A 17,388-nucleotide genomic window follows, 5' to 3' on the forward strand; every position below is an offset into this window, starting at 1 on the left:
TACGACTTTTGATGACGCTGTCTCTTCTATATTACCTAAATTATTTACATTATTTTATAATGTCAATGGACGTACGTATATACGTGGGACTTATTGAATCGAAGCTACTTCTCATTCAGGAAGTAAGAAGTAAGCGAACACAAGGATGTACATTTCAGGCTAAAACCTGACCCATCGTGTTTAACGACCCTGACCTAATACGTTTAGCTTGAACTTCAAATTCTTACACGTGACTTCGGGTCGCAGCCACCGTCCGATCGGAGAGGCTTTGCTGAGTGGGTATAGAAAATATCGCCTACGGTCAAGGCCCTTTTAAGCAACTCTTGGCACGCGAAAATGGGTCGTAGCGACGAAACTTTCTACACCCACCTCTATACAATGCAAGATCCGAGGTACATGAATATTCCACATTGATTAAGGGTCATTAGCATAGAATTTTAATACCGAAACAATGCTCATTATTGTAATCTGCATATTTGAATATCATTATACCTCGCATCTTGCACTAATAGTCCACCCCCTATTTCTTCGAAGTCCAAGATCCAAGAAACGCACGGGTTCTGTTTTCAATTTGTTATTGTTGTTGTTTTTTTACTTGTTTCTCGTCGAACTAAAACCTGAGTTTGACTATTTTCTTCTTTGATGTAATGTTACGAGAAGTACTATGGCCTTTGTTATTCTCAGTATTCTATCTATACAGGGACGGAGCTCGTTAAAGGGGCAAGAATGGTTTTAAATTCATGAGAGACACAAACTTCAATTCATCTGTTGTTGTTCTTCTTGAATTTTACTCTCTTTCTAATCTCTGCTAGTCACAGCTAAAATATCTCATGTGTATATATATATATATATATATATATATATATTATATATATATATATATAAAATAACACAAAATTACTTCAAGTACAAAGTAGTGGTATCTGTTACTTAAGTTTCATGCATCCTGCAATCATCAGACAGATGAAGTGAAAGTACAGACTTTCACTTCATCTGTCTGATGATTGCAGGATGCATGAAACTTAAGTAACAGATACCATTACTTTGATGTAGGTATGTATGCATGTTTGTTTGTTTGTATGTAATATGTAAAGCTGTGTATGTAATATGTAAAGCTAGGATTGTGCCCCCCCCTCTCTCTCTCTCTCTCTCTCTCTCTCTCTCTCTCTCTCTCTCTCTCTCTCTCTCTCTCTCTCTCTCTCTCTCTCTCTCTGTTATGCAAATCTTTCAGTTATAAGTAACATTTTGCAGGGACGTTTAAAACTCACGCTTTCTTCAAGTTTTTGAAATGGTATCCTGTATCCATTGCACGGACACTTCCCCTCGAATTAGGAGAAACGTGAGTTCGTTTGTGTATCGCACCATGATAGGTCGTCGGGTAGACGAATGATCGAGCCAGTAGCTGGAACTGTTATGATGACATATTTTGACTACTTTTGTTTTGCATATCACGTGTAAGTTTTTGTTCTACTCCCAAAAGTATGTTGAAACACTTACTATTTCAAGTTAGCTTGCCATCACAACGTCTATATGAGCAAAATGAAGTATCACTGTTTAATTTTGAGTTCATGTCCGGACCAAAACGTCACTTGTCAACAATAACAATGCAGCCTACACACATGTACAGGTTGAGCTGACACGCTGAATACTGTGTATCTCAACATACTTTACCCAGTGCAGTGGACTTTAAAAACAAAAATAGTGAGAATAGTTATCAACCATTACATCTGATGACCCTTAATGTACTTATATCACAAGTCAAAATACTTTAAATTATTGGTCGGGAGATGTAGCATGAACATCGGTACGACGGTAGACATGGGATCATGACGTCATGATTCAATGAATCAGTATTTGTAATATTAAGTAACCAGCACATGTCATGTGTTTAGGTAATGAAAGTTGTCACATGAACAAACAAGTTTAATGAAAGCTCAATTCCAAATGATTTCAAGAGCTTACTACAAATTACAAAACCATCAGAACCAAAGGAGTATGATTAAATAAACTTACAGAACTACAAAAAAGGAATTTGAAGTATGAAATGCTTGTAAGAAACGTACATGTGAAAACCAAAATAATAGTATGACGATATGATATATTGTGATATTAAATTATCCATGAGTAAATGACACTTCAATCGAAAATTGTAAATAAATTTCATATCAGATATAAAAAAGTCAATTCAAATGTGGTATATACATATATATATATATATATATATATATATATATATATATATATATATATATATATATATATATATATACACGTTTATACGTATATATGAACTACCCAGTCGAATCACTATTTAATTGAGTTGCTACAGTAGATGCTCGAGTTTTACTTTTGAACATTTTTTCTCTCACACTTGACCTCGGCGAGTCAGAGTTTTGCCTACACGATGACCGACAAATAATACGTTTCACGGCGAATCTGAACTCTTGTCTTGAACATATATAAGAATGGATTGATCATGGAATTGGAGTACTGAAGCCAAATCGCAATCTCGTACCACAGGTCCGAGAACAAGTACTTTCCGGCGATGGCGTCGGCGATAGTCGTCACCTTCCATGGCAACCAGGTGACGAGAAAGACGCCCAGCAGTATGCCGAGCGTGGCGGCAGCCCGTCTCTCTTTTGCCTTCTGCCGGGCTAGGATAGCTTCCACGCTTTGGCGAGCGTTCTGGTTCGCCACATCGTCGTTGTTGACATCGTTCTGTAATTTTATCATATTAACAACTACAGTCGAAAGTTGCCGAAACCGTGCAAACTAGACTTTCGTCGTCCGTTTTGCTGTCCCTGCATTTTTGCCCCCGCCATTTCGTTGAGATCTGTCTCAGCTGTCCGCTGATCGTCGATACAGTTTGTTCCCTCCCCTGTTGCTTCTTTTACTGTCTCCGCCCCGTCATTTGGGTCGGTGTCGGTTGGCATGGATACGCTTTGCAAGGTATCAGTTGACACTGCTTGATTTGCATAACAATACATGTTGTTTTCACGGCCATGGTCCTTTGACTTGTCCTCAAGTTCACCCTGAATCGGCTCACTAATCCGATTTCCAAAATTACGTTGGTTCTCACCTTCACGCGAGATTACATCGGCTCTGTTGTAACCTTCTCCGTCCGTCAATGTTTTGTTACCGTCAGAGGTAATTCGTTCACACATCTCTGACACACTTCGCTGCACAGAAGTCACTTGGGTAAGGTCATTGTATTGGAAGTCAATCATCGTTACACTATCCCGGTGGTCGTCAACGACCTCATGAGGTTCGTTCCCGCAGCCGGAAACATCGTAGCTACTATTCCTGGAAAACCGACAACAACTTCGGCAAGGTCTCCTCTGCGTGTTTCTGTTCCCGCTATCTCGGCGTTTCTCTGGGTTACTGCCAGCTTCTAACTCAGTATCGTCGACTTGCTCTAATTCTTTATCCTTTCTCGCCCTTTTTATCGGGCAAATAAAGCAAGCAGTGTCGGGGAGACACGTTATTTGTATAGGGCATTTCTTTCTCGCCTCTTTACTTTTGTCAGCGTTCATATCCCCCTTTCTCTCGCCAACTGGTTTTGAATAACGGTGACTCCGGCGTATTGTGACGAAAATGTGAACGTATAGAACTAGGGTAAAGACGAAGGGAATAACGACTGTGACAAGAAAGCTTACCACGGTGACAGCCACGTCTTCAACCCACTCAACGTCGCATTCCTTGTGATAGGCGACCACGCTCTCCCCGGAGACGTGCTCGTAGATCAATGTAGCCGGCACTTCAAACATCAGGGCGAGCGCCCAGGCCGTGGCGATGAACCCCAAGATCAGCTTCTTCGTCCTTCGCAATCGATACTTCAGCGGAAACGTTATCGCCAAGAAGCGGTCCAGGCATATGACACACATGTGGTAGACTGAGGCGGAGTAGAGAAACATGTCCATACACAGCCAGGCCATACAGAATGGCTTCCAGAAGTTCCAGTAGAAGAGGAGCGTGTACGAGGCCATGAACGGCATGACCAGCAACCCAGCCAACAGGTCCGTGACGGCCAGGCTGGCATAGAAGTAATTGGTCAGTCGCCGCAGTCGCGCGGTGGTGAAGAAGGCCGTCAAAATCAGAGCGTTTCCGACGATAGCCACGACCGTTATGACTACAACGACGACCCCTAACGTTATCTTGACGGGCAGACTGTACGGTGACACCGGTCTCTCGTAGTCCTCCGGTGACTCGGTGGTCGAGTTGACGATAGAGTCATTGTACATACTTGTTGTGTACTTAAGTTACTTTCCAACTTTGCTAAACGACGCTTGTCAGAGTACGGTTCAAAGTATCTATCAAAAAAAGGTGAGAAATAAAACCGGTGTTCGAATTTGGCAAAGCGAACAACCAACTGGATCAAGATAGGTATCTTCACTCATCACTATCCAGCGTGATTCAACTATGATCTGTCCAACATCGTGGTATTGTCGCGGCGAGAGAACCGCTGTGCTAGTTTTATATAGGTCCTTCCGGGCGAAACCTTATATACTTCTGAGGAGGAGAAAAGGTTTACTCCACTAAATAACACCACTGCTAGGGTCACCCGAAAGGTCGACAACGGTTTAGTGGGAGGAAAGGAAAGCGATAGGGTATCAACTACACGCCCATAAAAGTTGACAGGGTCAACAACTAGTCACTGGCAACTTGTGACGCTGCTGGAACACTTGACGGGATCAAATTCGGCCAGCGAAGTCGTGGTGGCCTGGAAAAGGCATGGCCTCGACCTCTTCTCGTCAGAATGGACTTTACAGCAGAATCTGAAACAAGATATTAGAGAAGGAGGGGTCATTCAACAAAGTGTAATTACCGCGTCTCCAATGCCAATTGCGGTGATGGACTGGCTCTAATCACCTTTTGAATCTCAACGCGTTTTGAGTCATGCACAAACAGTGACCATGACGACGCGGACAAACTACAAGAGGCGATCTAGGCGAGTTTCACAAATCCGCAAAGACGGCACTATATGATGCCATCGACAAGGTCGAAAGGTGGGCAACCGCGTATAAAATAAGCTTTGTCTTACGATATTTCGAAGCAATCCCGGAGCTCCGTTGTTGCGAGACAATACGTGAAGGATACAACCCATTTTCAGTTAGATGAACAACGAATAAACTGACCAAAGTTTCACTAGACCTCTGCGACCGTTTAAGGAAATAGTAGCAAGTACGAGATGGAACCTACATTATGTACATATTTCGAGCGAACATGTCTTCACTTTAGTCGATTGCGCACACATTTGGAAAGTATCAGTAATTGAAATAACGTCAGTGCGGACATGTCACAGTATCTCATTGCGACACGAATAGAAAAGTTGTCAAGCTATAGAATTACAGGATCGAAATATTAGTCAGAGTTGGAAATCCGCATATAGCACCGGCGGAAAGTATAGCATACGATTTTAAGTCACACACGTCAACCACTACATGTCTCATAACACACCAGCAGGCGTTCCTGTACAATCATAGAGGAGAGAAAATACCTCCGTAGCAGATCCCGAGCGTGTTCTGGTGCATTGCTACTTACCTATGTCAAACCACTGTAAACTGAAACCAATGATCGCTTGAAGGACTCGACTGCAGGGTCTATGATCGAACGTGTCGTCATTTGAATGTTTGATGTTTAGGCTTTGGAGTGGGACAGCTTGGTGGAACAACTGTCAGAACAATAATCACACTGAGACTGCGCGGGAAAGTCAATAGATTCGGCGTTTGAGGCGAGCTAGTGTTTTGACAATTTGTTGATAAGGAACCGAAACGTGCCCTGGTATTTAATTGTAAGTTTTGGCCGGCTTCCATCATTCCAGTGTGAATCGGTCCAACACTATATTTTATCTTGAAAGCCACAAAATCCATAAACACAAAACAAGCAGAATTTCACAAATTGCCTCTGTGTAAGATGTCTTCGCTTGATACTTTTCTTCACCATGACGTCATCACTACTTTCGTTTCCGACAAAATAAATTTCTGTACGCGATCCTTTACCCTCGTACAAAGATAATCTAACTCCTCCAATCTAGTCCCTCTTTTCTGAATTACGATAAACTTTGAAGTGTCCCATAGCATGGGCTGCCTAGCTCGTTTAAGCTTTAATATTTGTTTCATTATACATAAATCATTGTCCCAGAAATATCCCTTTTCAGCACATATCAATTACAAACGTTTTAAATAATCCGTAGCTTTAAAATAATTCATCGCGGAATGAAAAACCATCTTCACACAATCACAGGAAAACACATGATACAATCACTACCCTCCGGTGTTGATCGACTTTGAAGACTTCCTGTCCCGGCGAGATAGTCTCGAATCGAAGATTTCTCAGTACCGATGAAGTGCTGTACCGAGGGTATCAGTCAAACGTTCATCTTGAAAATCATTTGATGTGGTATAAAGTTTTTTTCCACGATGGCTGGGTGAAATTTCGAAAACGAGATGCAAAATGAAATCGAACAAAAATAAACCGCGTGGTCTCTCAACCGTGCTGTGTAGTCACCTCCAGGCGTCACCAAGGAGTCTCAAACGCCTCCAGGGATACATTAATGAAAGTTGGTTGCCTTTTATGTCTCCGTGCCCTTATTGTTCACACACACACACACCAATTTATCATGTCCAGTGTAGGAGGCTGATAACAATGTAAATGTGTTTGTTTTGCCTTGTACAACATGTAAGTTACGCATCATCAGTGATAACAAGTATTTACTGGACTATTATCTGCAGCCTATTACAAACTCAATTAACATAATGAATATGAGTTAGCTCTCATAAATGACAAAATATGTGAAAATGATCAAGTAAATTTGGTAATCAGAGATATAGATGCGAGTCATGAAACCATTCTTCAGAACCAGGGGATCGACCATCAGAAGTGTGGATCGGGCGTGGTCTAACAACGGATGGGGTTCGTTCTGCAGGGCGAACGTTTGAGCAAAACTTACAACTTTGTCGCTTTTAAAATGCGCCCATGACAGGAATTTGAACCAGCGTGTGGAAAGCTGGGAGAAACTGCCCGCGCTGCCAATTCTTACAATGCGAAAAATGGTACTTTGTCTTCGTCTCACCATCCCCCTCGAGATTTAATGGTCTGTTCCTAAGTTCTGACCACCCGCCTCTCTAGATCGAATAATCCAGCCCTACATGATTCTTACCTCACCTCACCAGATCTAATGGTCCAGCCCTAAGTGATTCTGTTCTCTCCTCATGAGATCGAATGGTCAAGCCCCAAATGGTTGTGTTGATATCAATTCAAGCATGAAAGGGTGTAAAAGTAATTTTAAAAGGGAAATTCAGATCAGTATTTAAAGAATTTCATTTGTAACCAGAAGCGCCATCGTATTAGACTGTTGATAAAGCAAGGTAACATACAATTGAGGAAATCACAGGCACTCGACTCAATGCAAGCAAACCGTCACTTATGAAACCAGTAATAATAACTTAAGTGACGGTTTGCATGCATTGAGTCGAATACCTGTGGGGAAATGCTCTAATCACAAACACCCATGCATATCAATTTTTGTAAGAAAATAACCACGACGGTGTAAATTCCAATCAGTAACTTTGAAGTAGGCGACGACATTTACACTTTCCAGTGCACACCAGTGCCGTGGATGGCGTCTCTAAATGGAAGACAAATATTTGATGACGTGTGTCTACACAAGTGAGCTAAGTCAACGTCATGTTTGTCAACTCCCGGAAGACTTGAAAGCCGGCATTGCCAACTCTGATGCAAGACTGTTCAATCGTTATTATGTCAAGAGTTCACTCAGAGGGTGATGTTAAGACAAAGCCAAGGACAATGGATCAAATAAGTGTAGGTTATCGCCCGCTTGAAACGTAAACAACGAGGCGGAGCCGAGTTGTTTTACGTTTCAAGCGGGCGATAACCTACTTATAGCCGTCGAGCTAACAGGGAACCCAGGATTAGTATTTATCACTCCTGTCAGACAGTGCTTACGATTAAAATGTTTTGTTTTCAGGCAACCTAATTTTTCCCATCAGACCGCATGACATCGACTTATCACAACTTGCGTTTATCACTCGTGTCACGCTGCTTACGATTTTAAATGTTTTGTTTTCGGGCCACGTAACTTGCCCATCAGACCACAATGACATTGACACGTTTGAAATCAGGGAAAAATTTACCATGGATAAACCACTCACACACCTACACATGAAAAATAACAACTTTTGGAGGTTATCAAGTTATCTTCATTCTTTATTATCAATAAATCGTAGAGCGTACGGTCTATGGATAAATTGCGAACAAAATACTAATGTGTTTCAAGCCGGTGATGACCGACTTATAGCCGTCCAGTTAACATGCAATTGAGTCTCTGACAGTCAATGAGTCAAGAAATCCTTTTGTAACCCATATATCATCAATCAACTGAATCTGAAAAATCAAAGTTTAGGTCAAAATCGACATCCGAATCTGATGATAATATCACTTTCTTGTAATGGAATTTCTTATGACGGTTGTGTGAATCGCGAGGTTTCTTGAACTTCTTTGAGTAGTTTGCACTACGCACAGTAAGTCTGCTTGGCGTTACAGTTGCGGTTCCTGCGCTTAGGTAGTTGAGACAGTCGGGCGATCGCTCTCAGTTTGTTTGACTTGAACGACTCTGCCTATTTCCAAAGGGTCACGGTGTGTTCATTTCAATCGTCACACAATAGCTAGAATTACTCACTGGATTAGTCAAGCCAAATAAATCAACACGCATTCTGTTCGTACAGGAACGATGGAACAGACATACATGATACATAACTCGTACGATACAAACAGAAACTAGGCAAGCAGATAAACCGACGAAAGGACACACAGAGACAAGCGGGTATGTACAAACGTGCCCTAGGCGAGCAGACAGACAGATAAACAGATAGACAGGGGGCAGCAGTAACGTGAAGGCAAACGCAGACAGTCTGATGACATAGACTACAGCAGCAGCGGACACACGGGTTGACGTCGACACCGTGAGGTAAAAAGGCAAAAGACCGTGACAAAGCATGACATGCAGAAAGGCAGATATGCCTGAAGAAATAAACAAGAATAGAGTTCTGAAGAATTTCATGCTTCCTTTGAAATCCTTTGCCACGACCCAGTATCGATTAAATATCAGTGGAAGGATTTCGAGTGCCATGTTTTCAAGTTTCAATGGGTTGTTTTTCCAGCAAGGAATCATCACTAAATGGGCATGCGCACTATATTTGCTGACAGTAAAGAAGTAGGAGACGGTAATTCTATACACCAAGAGATACAGATCATCTTCTGTAGGCTGATATTCCCAGAATGTCGATGTTTACGTACCTATTTGCTGCATTCTCGGTAACTTGAGGTAAATCCTTGCTTTGTGATATGGTATATCTATCTAGTCTCGATATTTAGCCCCTTCGAGCTAGCCAGCGGCAAATTCATGCGGACTGGAGACACCGAATCCAACCGACATCATCATACAACGTTCAATAATCGTATACTATATTAGTGCAGTGCTTGACAAGAGTTTGTACACCATGAACTGCATGCGATGTGCCTCACCTGAACCGCAGTGGGCGATTACTGAAATCTTGCGGTGTCGAAAGAGACGTCCGCTTTATCACGCATCATAGTTTACAAAGAAATCGGAAGAGGATGTGTTATGAAACAATTAATAAGAAATTAGTATACCACGAAACGTGCCTCAAAAGAGGAAGGTATGGGGATTCTTGTCCTGAGAGTTTGTGAACTCATGGTCTCCGAATTTTCATTCAGTGAGAGTGTATTTGTGTTTTTGATCTCCGTATTGCTGTTCTTCAACATTTGCTGTTTATACCTGCAGTAATGTGACCCTCGGTCTCTGAAATGTGCGTTCAGTTGGATTTCATACAAAATATCAATCGTACACAAAAAGATGCTAGTTTTAAAGAGACTGTGGCTGTAATTTTTAATAATGCTTCGCTATTTTTGTTGTGAATACCGATTGTAAGTTCTTGATCTACACCAAACCATGTTAAAACACCTACTAGTTAGCAACATCTATACGTTTAAAATACTCTGCTATTGTTTACATTGAAAACTAGTCAAGACCAAGATTCACTTGTCAATAATGATAATAATGCCGCCTACACATACTACATGCTGAGGTGACGAACTAAATACTGTGTGTCTCACGCAGCATGCTTGGAGGAGTTAAACAAGAAACCATAGTGGACATTAAGAACGAAAAAGAATCATCAAAAGTTGCAACTGGAACTGCTGTCCCTTTAAAGAAGTTACAAGACGATGTACACAAACAAAGTTTACACGTAGAGAAACACACTCGACAAGTGAAACCTAAACAATATTGTCGGCAGCATCTCGGAGAGATGCAAATAAGATTATTGCAAGCTACAAAGTACATCGAAACATCATGGTTTAATATGATATCATCCTTTGTTAAAAGAGCAATAAACATATATATTATTGTCAAAACAAAGGACTATGTGCCCGAGGGTAGGTGACCGTTTGCCGGACGTCAGGAGGGAAAATGTTTTCCTACCTCGAGGGTACGTAGTCCCTTTTTTGGTTATAATGTTTTTACTACACATAGTTTTCACTCCAAATAATTGGGTTTATTTGCAAATGGCAATCATGTGCTTATTTCAATGTTAGACTGACGAAAATCTGTTATGCGGTTTATTAACTTTTTTGTCCATAATTTTGTAAAAACGGTGTTTCCTGTTCAAACCATGTAATTTTGAACATTTTGAAATCCCAAAGGTTTCAAGTCGGAAATAGCGCCGATTCTCTCAATCAAATGATGACTATGCAGCCTGCGACGTCATCAACGAGTTACCATTAAATACCGTGGAGCGCGCGACGTGTGTAAAAACTGACATCACGGAGTTCTCACTGATTTACTCACACACTAGTTTTAGTACTCGACCACCAAAAAACAATACAAGCACAATCAAAATTGTCTAAAAGATGAAACACATGTCATGAAAATTTTGCCAGAAAGTATTAGAGATATTTCCTGACTAGAGGATAGTCAATGGAAAACAGATACCTTCTTATCTCTGTGGCGTATCATATATCCGAAGTCACAAATCTTGAGTAGCGTACAGAAAGATTATTTTCATTTCGAATGACTGCGAGACTGTGTGATAGCATATCATCAAGTTTAGTGAGACACTTAATGGATACTCTTCTTATCGATTTAGTTGAGAAGCGTAGCCTTCCCTCGATTTCACAGGCGGATGAACGTATTGCAAAACCAAATGGGAAACGTCGAAACTTGTGATAGAATGGTTGGAAGGTACAAAGCTTTGGAATCCATAAGGATAACACAGAGAAACCTTTGTTGAACTTGTATAACCCTGGGTTTTAAATATTTCATGTATTTCGTTTTTAGGAAAAGCTTTTTAACGTTTAAGATTTGATAACCCCGAGAGACGCCGACCGAAAGCCCTTCCCTTTGCTCAAATGATGCAGGCCTGAAGCACGATGCCCCATTTGCGGCATTGTTTATAAATCATTCTTTCGTGTTGATTTCGCTTAGCTGCGCTATGCTATCTTTATCGCTAAGGGGACAATAATAAGTTCCTAGTTCCGCTTTATTACTCTATTCACTATCAGTAGAGTAAAATACGCCGAATTTAAGTATAGGATAAAGCCCGAGTACGAGGGCTCTTCTGGTATATAAAGTCCAACCCAACGATAAAATGTCGAGGCCGCAGGCCGAGACATTTTATCGAGGGTTGGACTTTATATACCAGAAGAGCCCGAGTACAAGGTTTTATCCGACTTAAAAACTATCGCCCATAAGTGATATATTTTCGTTTTCAATGTGTTTACGTCAACCGTCCCCTTTGTCAATGTAACATGTTTAGGATATGAATTAAAACTTTTATTTGTGAAATAGCCTTCCAATGTAATGGAACATTCTATAAATGCCCTAGGCCACATTATATAAATGCCCTAGGGCACAGCAGATTTTGTGTTGCAGCTGGTTTCCGCTGTGTTACCAAATTTGAATATTAAAACGTACCAGATGTCTACAGAATATGACATGTTCACTTTTGATTGGACAGTACTTTACTACGGCGCTGTCATTCGTTTCTTGAATTTGGTGACCAAGGCTTTACGAGTAAATAAAACACCCTGAATTGAGCACTCTGATTGGTCAATCAACAGTAGATAGTTTTTAACTAAGGTAAGAGATTCTCGACAACCTGTCATCTTTCCTTGGCATCTCCATAAAATTACATTGTTTAACATTACCCCCTCAATACGTATTTCTTTCGTCTCGCCTCCGAGTTAATAATAATAATAATAATAATAGTTCTTTATTTCAGACTGAAATGTCCATATAAGGAAAATACAAAGGAAGCACCTGAAAAATTAAGGTTCCAAGACAACCTTTTTAAGCTAACAATTCTCTAATAGTTATTAAGCTCAGAACCCCGTAAATTATATATTTTCGGAAAACCTAGATATAGGGGAACATTTTATATGTGGCTGAAATTTGTGTGTGATCAAGCTGTCGTAAGGATCTTCCAAAATGTGTCTCACATTTTTTTTAAACCTTCAGTCTGGGAAAAATTTGTATGCCAGAAAAACTTCCAGAGCGGTGAACTTAACCCTATTTGATTTTTTAAAATTGTGCTCCAAAAAAAACCAAGCAAGACATAAAAAATCTGAGGCATACTTTGGAAGAGCGTTGTGACAGCTTGCATTTCAGAAAGTTTGAGTTAGATATTTTGCAGTATTGAGACAAAACATAGGGAAAACCGATTTTGAAAGGTTATGCAAATTATCTGTCACGTGATAGTTATGTACATAATGGTGACACTGTGGTTACCAAAATACTTCCCTTTATCTAGGCTTTCAGAAAGTGTATAATTTACTGGGGTTCTGAGCTTATTAACCACCAGAGAATTGTTAGATTAAAAAGGTCAATTTCTTGTCTTGGATTTTTAAAGTTCATCTTTCCTCACCTAGACAATTAATTATTTACAGCACAGATTACATCGCGTTTTTTTTTTGTTTTTTAGTTTTTTTGTGTGTTACTTTTATAATCGCCTCACAAAGATTGTGTCAGTACCCCTTCTTTCTGTACCTTACACGCAAACAATTCGAGAGAACAGCACATTTCACTCAGAGAAAATAGAATTTGCTGCAATAGCAATGTGTTGCCAATTCTACTTCTTCGGCCACCTGTTGATTTATGATCATTTTATATGATTATGTCAGTGTCGAACACTCAAAATGGACAATGATTTACCTGATCTATAAAAAAAATTAACAAAAATTATAATCCTACAAAACTCGAATCTTCCACTTTTTTAGATGTGTGTGGTCTACATTAAAATTACGAGTTAAATTATTGGAAAAATTTTGCGTTAACCGCTGAGTTGAATTTATACAAATAGTCTCTCTCTCTCTCTCTCTCTCTCTCTCTCTCTCTCTCTCTCTCTCTCTCTCTCTCTCTCTCTCTCTCTCCAACTAGGAGAACAACGTCACGGTAGCTATAAGCACCTCTAGAAATTATCCGCTTAGATTTATGATATGCGAGAGTTTACAAATATCGAAATGATACCATAAATAAGTATTTTCATAAATGTATTTGTAATGAACATTTTGTTATGTTAAGACATCATTGTTATAGAGAGACATCTTTTGGAAAAGCGCAGTGTTCTAATATCTCGCAAAAACTCAAGGTCAACCTTAAAAAAGCTATATCAACATCACGGCTACCACTGAGTGAAGTTTTTTAATTATTTTTTTTAATTATTAATCTTTATTTCAGGCCATGAATGCCCAAAATATAAAATAAATAGATGCAAAAATATACAGAAATTAAAAAAAAACAAAAAACTTAATAAAGAACCTTTCTACAATGTTTCCAAAAAGCTGAATGAAATACGAATCAGACTCTACACAGGTACGGATAACTGGGTTTTCACTCACGGACAGACGCTTGCAAAATGCTAATAGCAGTCTTCGGTGAAGGGAAGCAAAACTAAAGATGTTCTTGGTCACAAAATTGTGACTAATACTGACGTCACGCTTCAGATCAAAATCAACCTCAAGGCATTATTATAAGCTATCCTCAGTTTTGACATTAGTTTAGCACTAAAATTACACCACACGTTCAAACAATAAACACTATACAAAAAACTTTTAAAAAGGACACATTTTACTTTCTGAGAGCACTGGCAAAAGTTACGAACAATAAAATTGGCTCTCGCATAAAAACTACAAGCTGTCTTTGCATATCTGCATCGTCCATCCCAGTGGAGGACATAATGTAGCCAAGATATTTCTTCGAACTTACAAATTTAAGAGAATTACCATACAAATATACATGAGGAATCCTATCCTGCTTCCAAGATTTCGGAAAAATAGCCACACACTCAGTTTTCTCAGTATGAAAGAGAATATCATGCTCGTTACCATAGTGTTCACAAATGTTGATTTCGTAAAGCTTTCACAGATGGACAAATCAAGGCCAGATCGTCAGCATAAAAGTGCCACGAAAGTCCTTCAAATGTCCTTCAAATACCCGAAAATTACATCAAAGAGAATTTTGCCTTCATTAGCATGTCTTATAAAAAGGGATTCATTATATTTCGGATCACATTCATTAGTGTTGTTTATATTTGATGACAGGAGTGGAATAAAGGATTGCTTCGCTCTAAAGATTTTTTATTTCCTTTAATATTTTTTTTTATTTTTTTTTATTTTTTTTTCCCTCTGGCATTTTCTGACGAAGTGTATGATATGGCAGTCGATGAATTATAAAGGTTGAGCCGTCTGTCTGGGCGAAAACATTAATGACAGACAACCTTGATCTGGATGAGGAGAATTCAACATTGCAAAACATCATCTTTAACTACATGCAATGAAAATATAAGAAAGTTATTGATAACTTTTGTTTGCTTTGTTTTTTTGTTTGTTTGTTTGTTTGTTTGTTTTGTGTAAAGTAACGGAAATGAAAGACACAACATGAACACATTCATGCCCTCGCAACATAGATCACTTAATCTTTAAACTTAAATTCACTTCCATTGTTATCCGGCCACACAGTAAATATGCACAAATATTTTTGGTCGACTAATAATCGGTTCACGTGATCAGTTGATCCGAATATACTTAACATGAAAGCTGTTTGCCGCGGATCAAATTAACAGTCCTTGCAATGCCTGTTCTAATATCCACACACCTTCAATTGTATCCACTTCGTTACTTTTGATAACAATATCAATGACCTTCACGTACGGTTCTTGAAAGTAACGTGTTGAATGCAACACCCTATCGTTGTCATTTCAATTAGCCCTGTCCACACCTTAATCATGGGCATTAAATGAATATTCTCCATGGGTCATGGACCCGACCTTCACCATGTGTCTCGGGTTGTTGACCGATTTGTGAAATTATCTGTCGACTATCTCCTGCAAATTTGCAAAAAGTCTGTGCCCACCTTAAGACGGTCTGCTGTGGAGGAATAATTGTACAAATGCAGCCGTACAACAGCTTGGAATATCTGATCGTTCACGTGATTGTCTGTCTGTCTTCCTGCCTGTCTTTATCTACGTATGCATCTATGTAAATATATCTAATTATGTATAAATCTATGTATATGTATGTATCTTTGTATCTAGTATATGTATGTACGTATGTATGTATGTACGATAAAGAAGTGAGGACGCGAAGATGATATACAAAAGTATTTGTTTTATCTGTGAACAGGCTACTACCTCATATTTTCCAAACTGTGAAGTACAGATTTTCTGTCGATCTTTTCCAGTAGATAAAAGAATTACCACCTGAAAACTAAAATGACCAACATTCTTCTTTTTTCAATTTCACAAATATCCGCAACAATGTTCCTAGTGGCCTCGTCCTCAACCTTCTCCTTTTTTGTGAGATATGCTCCATTCTCAATTACTGAACAACATTACAACTAATCCCAACTCCCAATTGTAAAGCCCTTCAAGGTTGGATTCGATGGGCTTCCTTTGTTGAAGGTCACGGCCCCGAATAGAGGAAATCTTGCCTATATCCTATACATGTATATATATTCTCAACTATCGCCGGTACAACCCTAAAACTGGCCCTCATCCTAATGCTAAACGCCTTCCTTGTTGGCTTTGATGTGCTTAACTTACCAAAGTCTCCATATTTAAGTTATTTCAGGTACGGGGGACCTGAAGGAAGTCTGGCCAAATATCCATACATGAAAAAAAAGAAAGATGGAAGGGACTTCACTGTTCCCGAAACCCTGTCCCTGACTTGTATTTTACCTTATCATAGCAAAGTCTTATCGTGATACATGCGTGAATATACATCACCGCAAATATGCTGACGGGTGTGTTACTATATATTCCAGCTCCCCAAGCCTCCGTTCAGATGCAGCCGATGTGTTCTTATCGTCTTTGAATAAAAATGAACAACAGAGTGTTCACGGCAAGTGAAATCGTTACGTGTTAAATATCGAAGGCAATCTGATTTCAATAAAATGCAAGGGTTGGCTTCTCGTCGTTGCTTTGTCCTTGGTTTCTGTCAGAGGCTAACACCAGCAGACGTGAAAAGAAAATGATGATTAAGGGGTAGTGACCGAACACATCACCCATCTTATTTTAATCAGGTAAATATCGGAGGTCGAGTTTGAAGTTGTGTAAACTATGCGAGCAACGGAAGTCGCGACTAGAAGTGCACGTGTCTTCATTCACTATTAAAACACTATACAGCAGCTCGTGTAGTTGTATGCACAACTACTTGACTATTGCCTCGAGCATTGGCAGATAAATCTTACTTGCATTCAATTATACTCAAATCCCGATAAAACTCGATATTGTATTACTCAATGGGAACGCTTTGTTACACACTGGGTGAATGAGACTTTGTAGATGGGATTAAATCTGAACAAAGAAACTTAAAAGGAATTTAAGAGCACATTTAATTTCCATTTTAACTTCTGATACAAAATTACATGTACTTCTTATTTCACCGTGCGATTGTTAACCAAACTGCAAAAGAATAGTTTTTGATTTTTAGTGATATATTAAATACGGCACGATCTCATAAATTGCACGATCATCTGTATAGCCATTGAGCGCTATCAACGATCATAGGAAACACAGACCACGAGAATGTGTTTATATTAGTAGTCAAAGTTACAAACACAGGATGTCAGCTGTCACATGATAAGAAGGCGTTTCAAAATCATGAACGATTTTTGTCATGTTCTAATATCTATCTATCTATCAGTCCGGGTCAGCTCCAAAATTGGAGACTCATTATGATAATGTATTCCGGCATTCAGCCAATCATCGACCAGATTACATCATTAATAAAGTACAGGTCACGCTGGGTCACAAATTACCCACCAAGTGTGATCGGCAGATTTGGGCCGCTTAT

At 39.5% G+C, this 17,388-nt stretch overlaps 1 protein-coding gene across 2 annotated transcripts; it reads right to left on the reverse strand.

Moving 5' to 3' along the window:
• Window positions 1-1,921: 1,921 nt before the first annotated feature.
• LOC139135050 (muscarinic acetylcholine receptor M5-like) lies at window positions 1,922-9,546 on the reverse strand. 2 transcript variants are annotated; one of them, XM_070702239.1, is made up of 2 exons: window positions 9,316-9,546; window positions 1,922-4,775 (listed from the first exon to the last, which is right to left on the reverse strand). In XM_070702239.1, the coding sequence occupies exon 2, from the start codon at window positions 4,239-4,241 to the stop codon at window positions 2,742-2,744; it is 1,500 nt and encodes a 499-aa protein (XP_070558340.1). In that variant the 5' UTR covers window positions 4,242-4,775; window positions 9,316-9,546; the 3' UTR covers window positions 1,922-2,741. The 2 variants fall into 2 exon arrangements, with proteins under 2 accessions (XP_070558340.1, XP_070558339.1); XM_070702238.1 differs by lacking the exon at window positions 9,316-9,546 and adding an exon at window positions 5,542-5,674.
• Between the last annotated feature and the right edge of the window lie 7,842 nt (window positions 9,547-17,388).

This window comes from Ptychodera flava, chromosome 6, assembly GCF_041260155.1.
Source record: "Ptychodera flava strain L36383 chromosome 6, AS_Pfla_20210202, whole genome shotgun sequence".
Lineage (NCBI taxonomy): Eukaryota > Metazoa > Hemichordata > Enteropneusta > Ptychoderidae > Ptychodera > Ptychodera flava.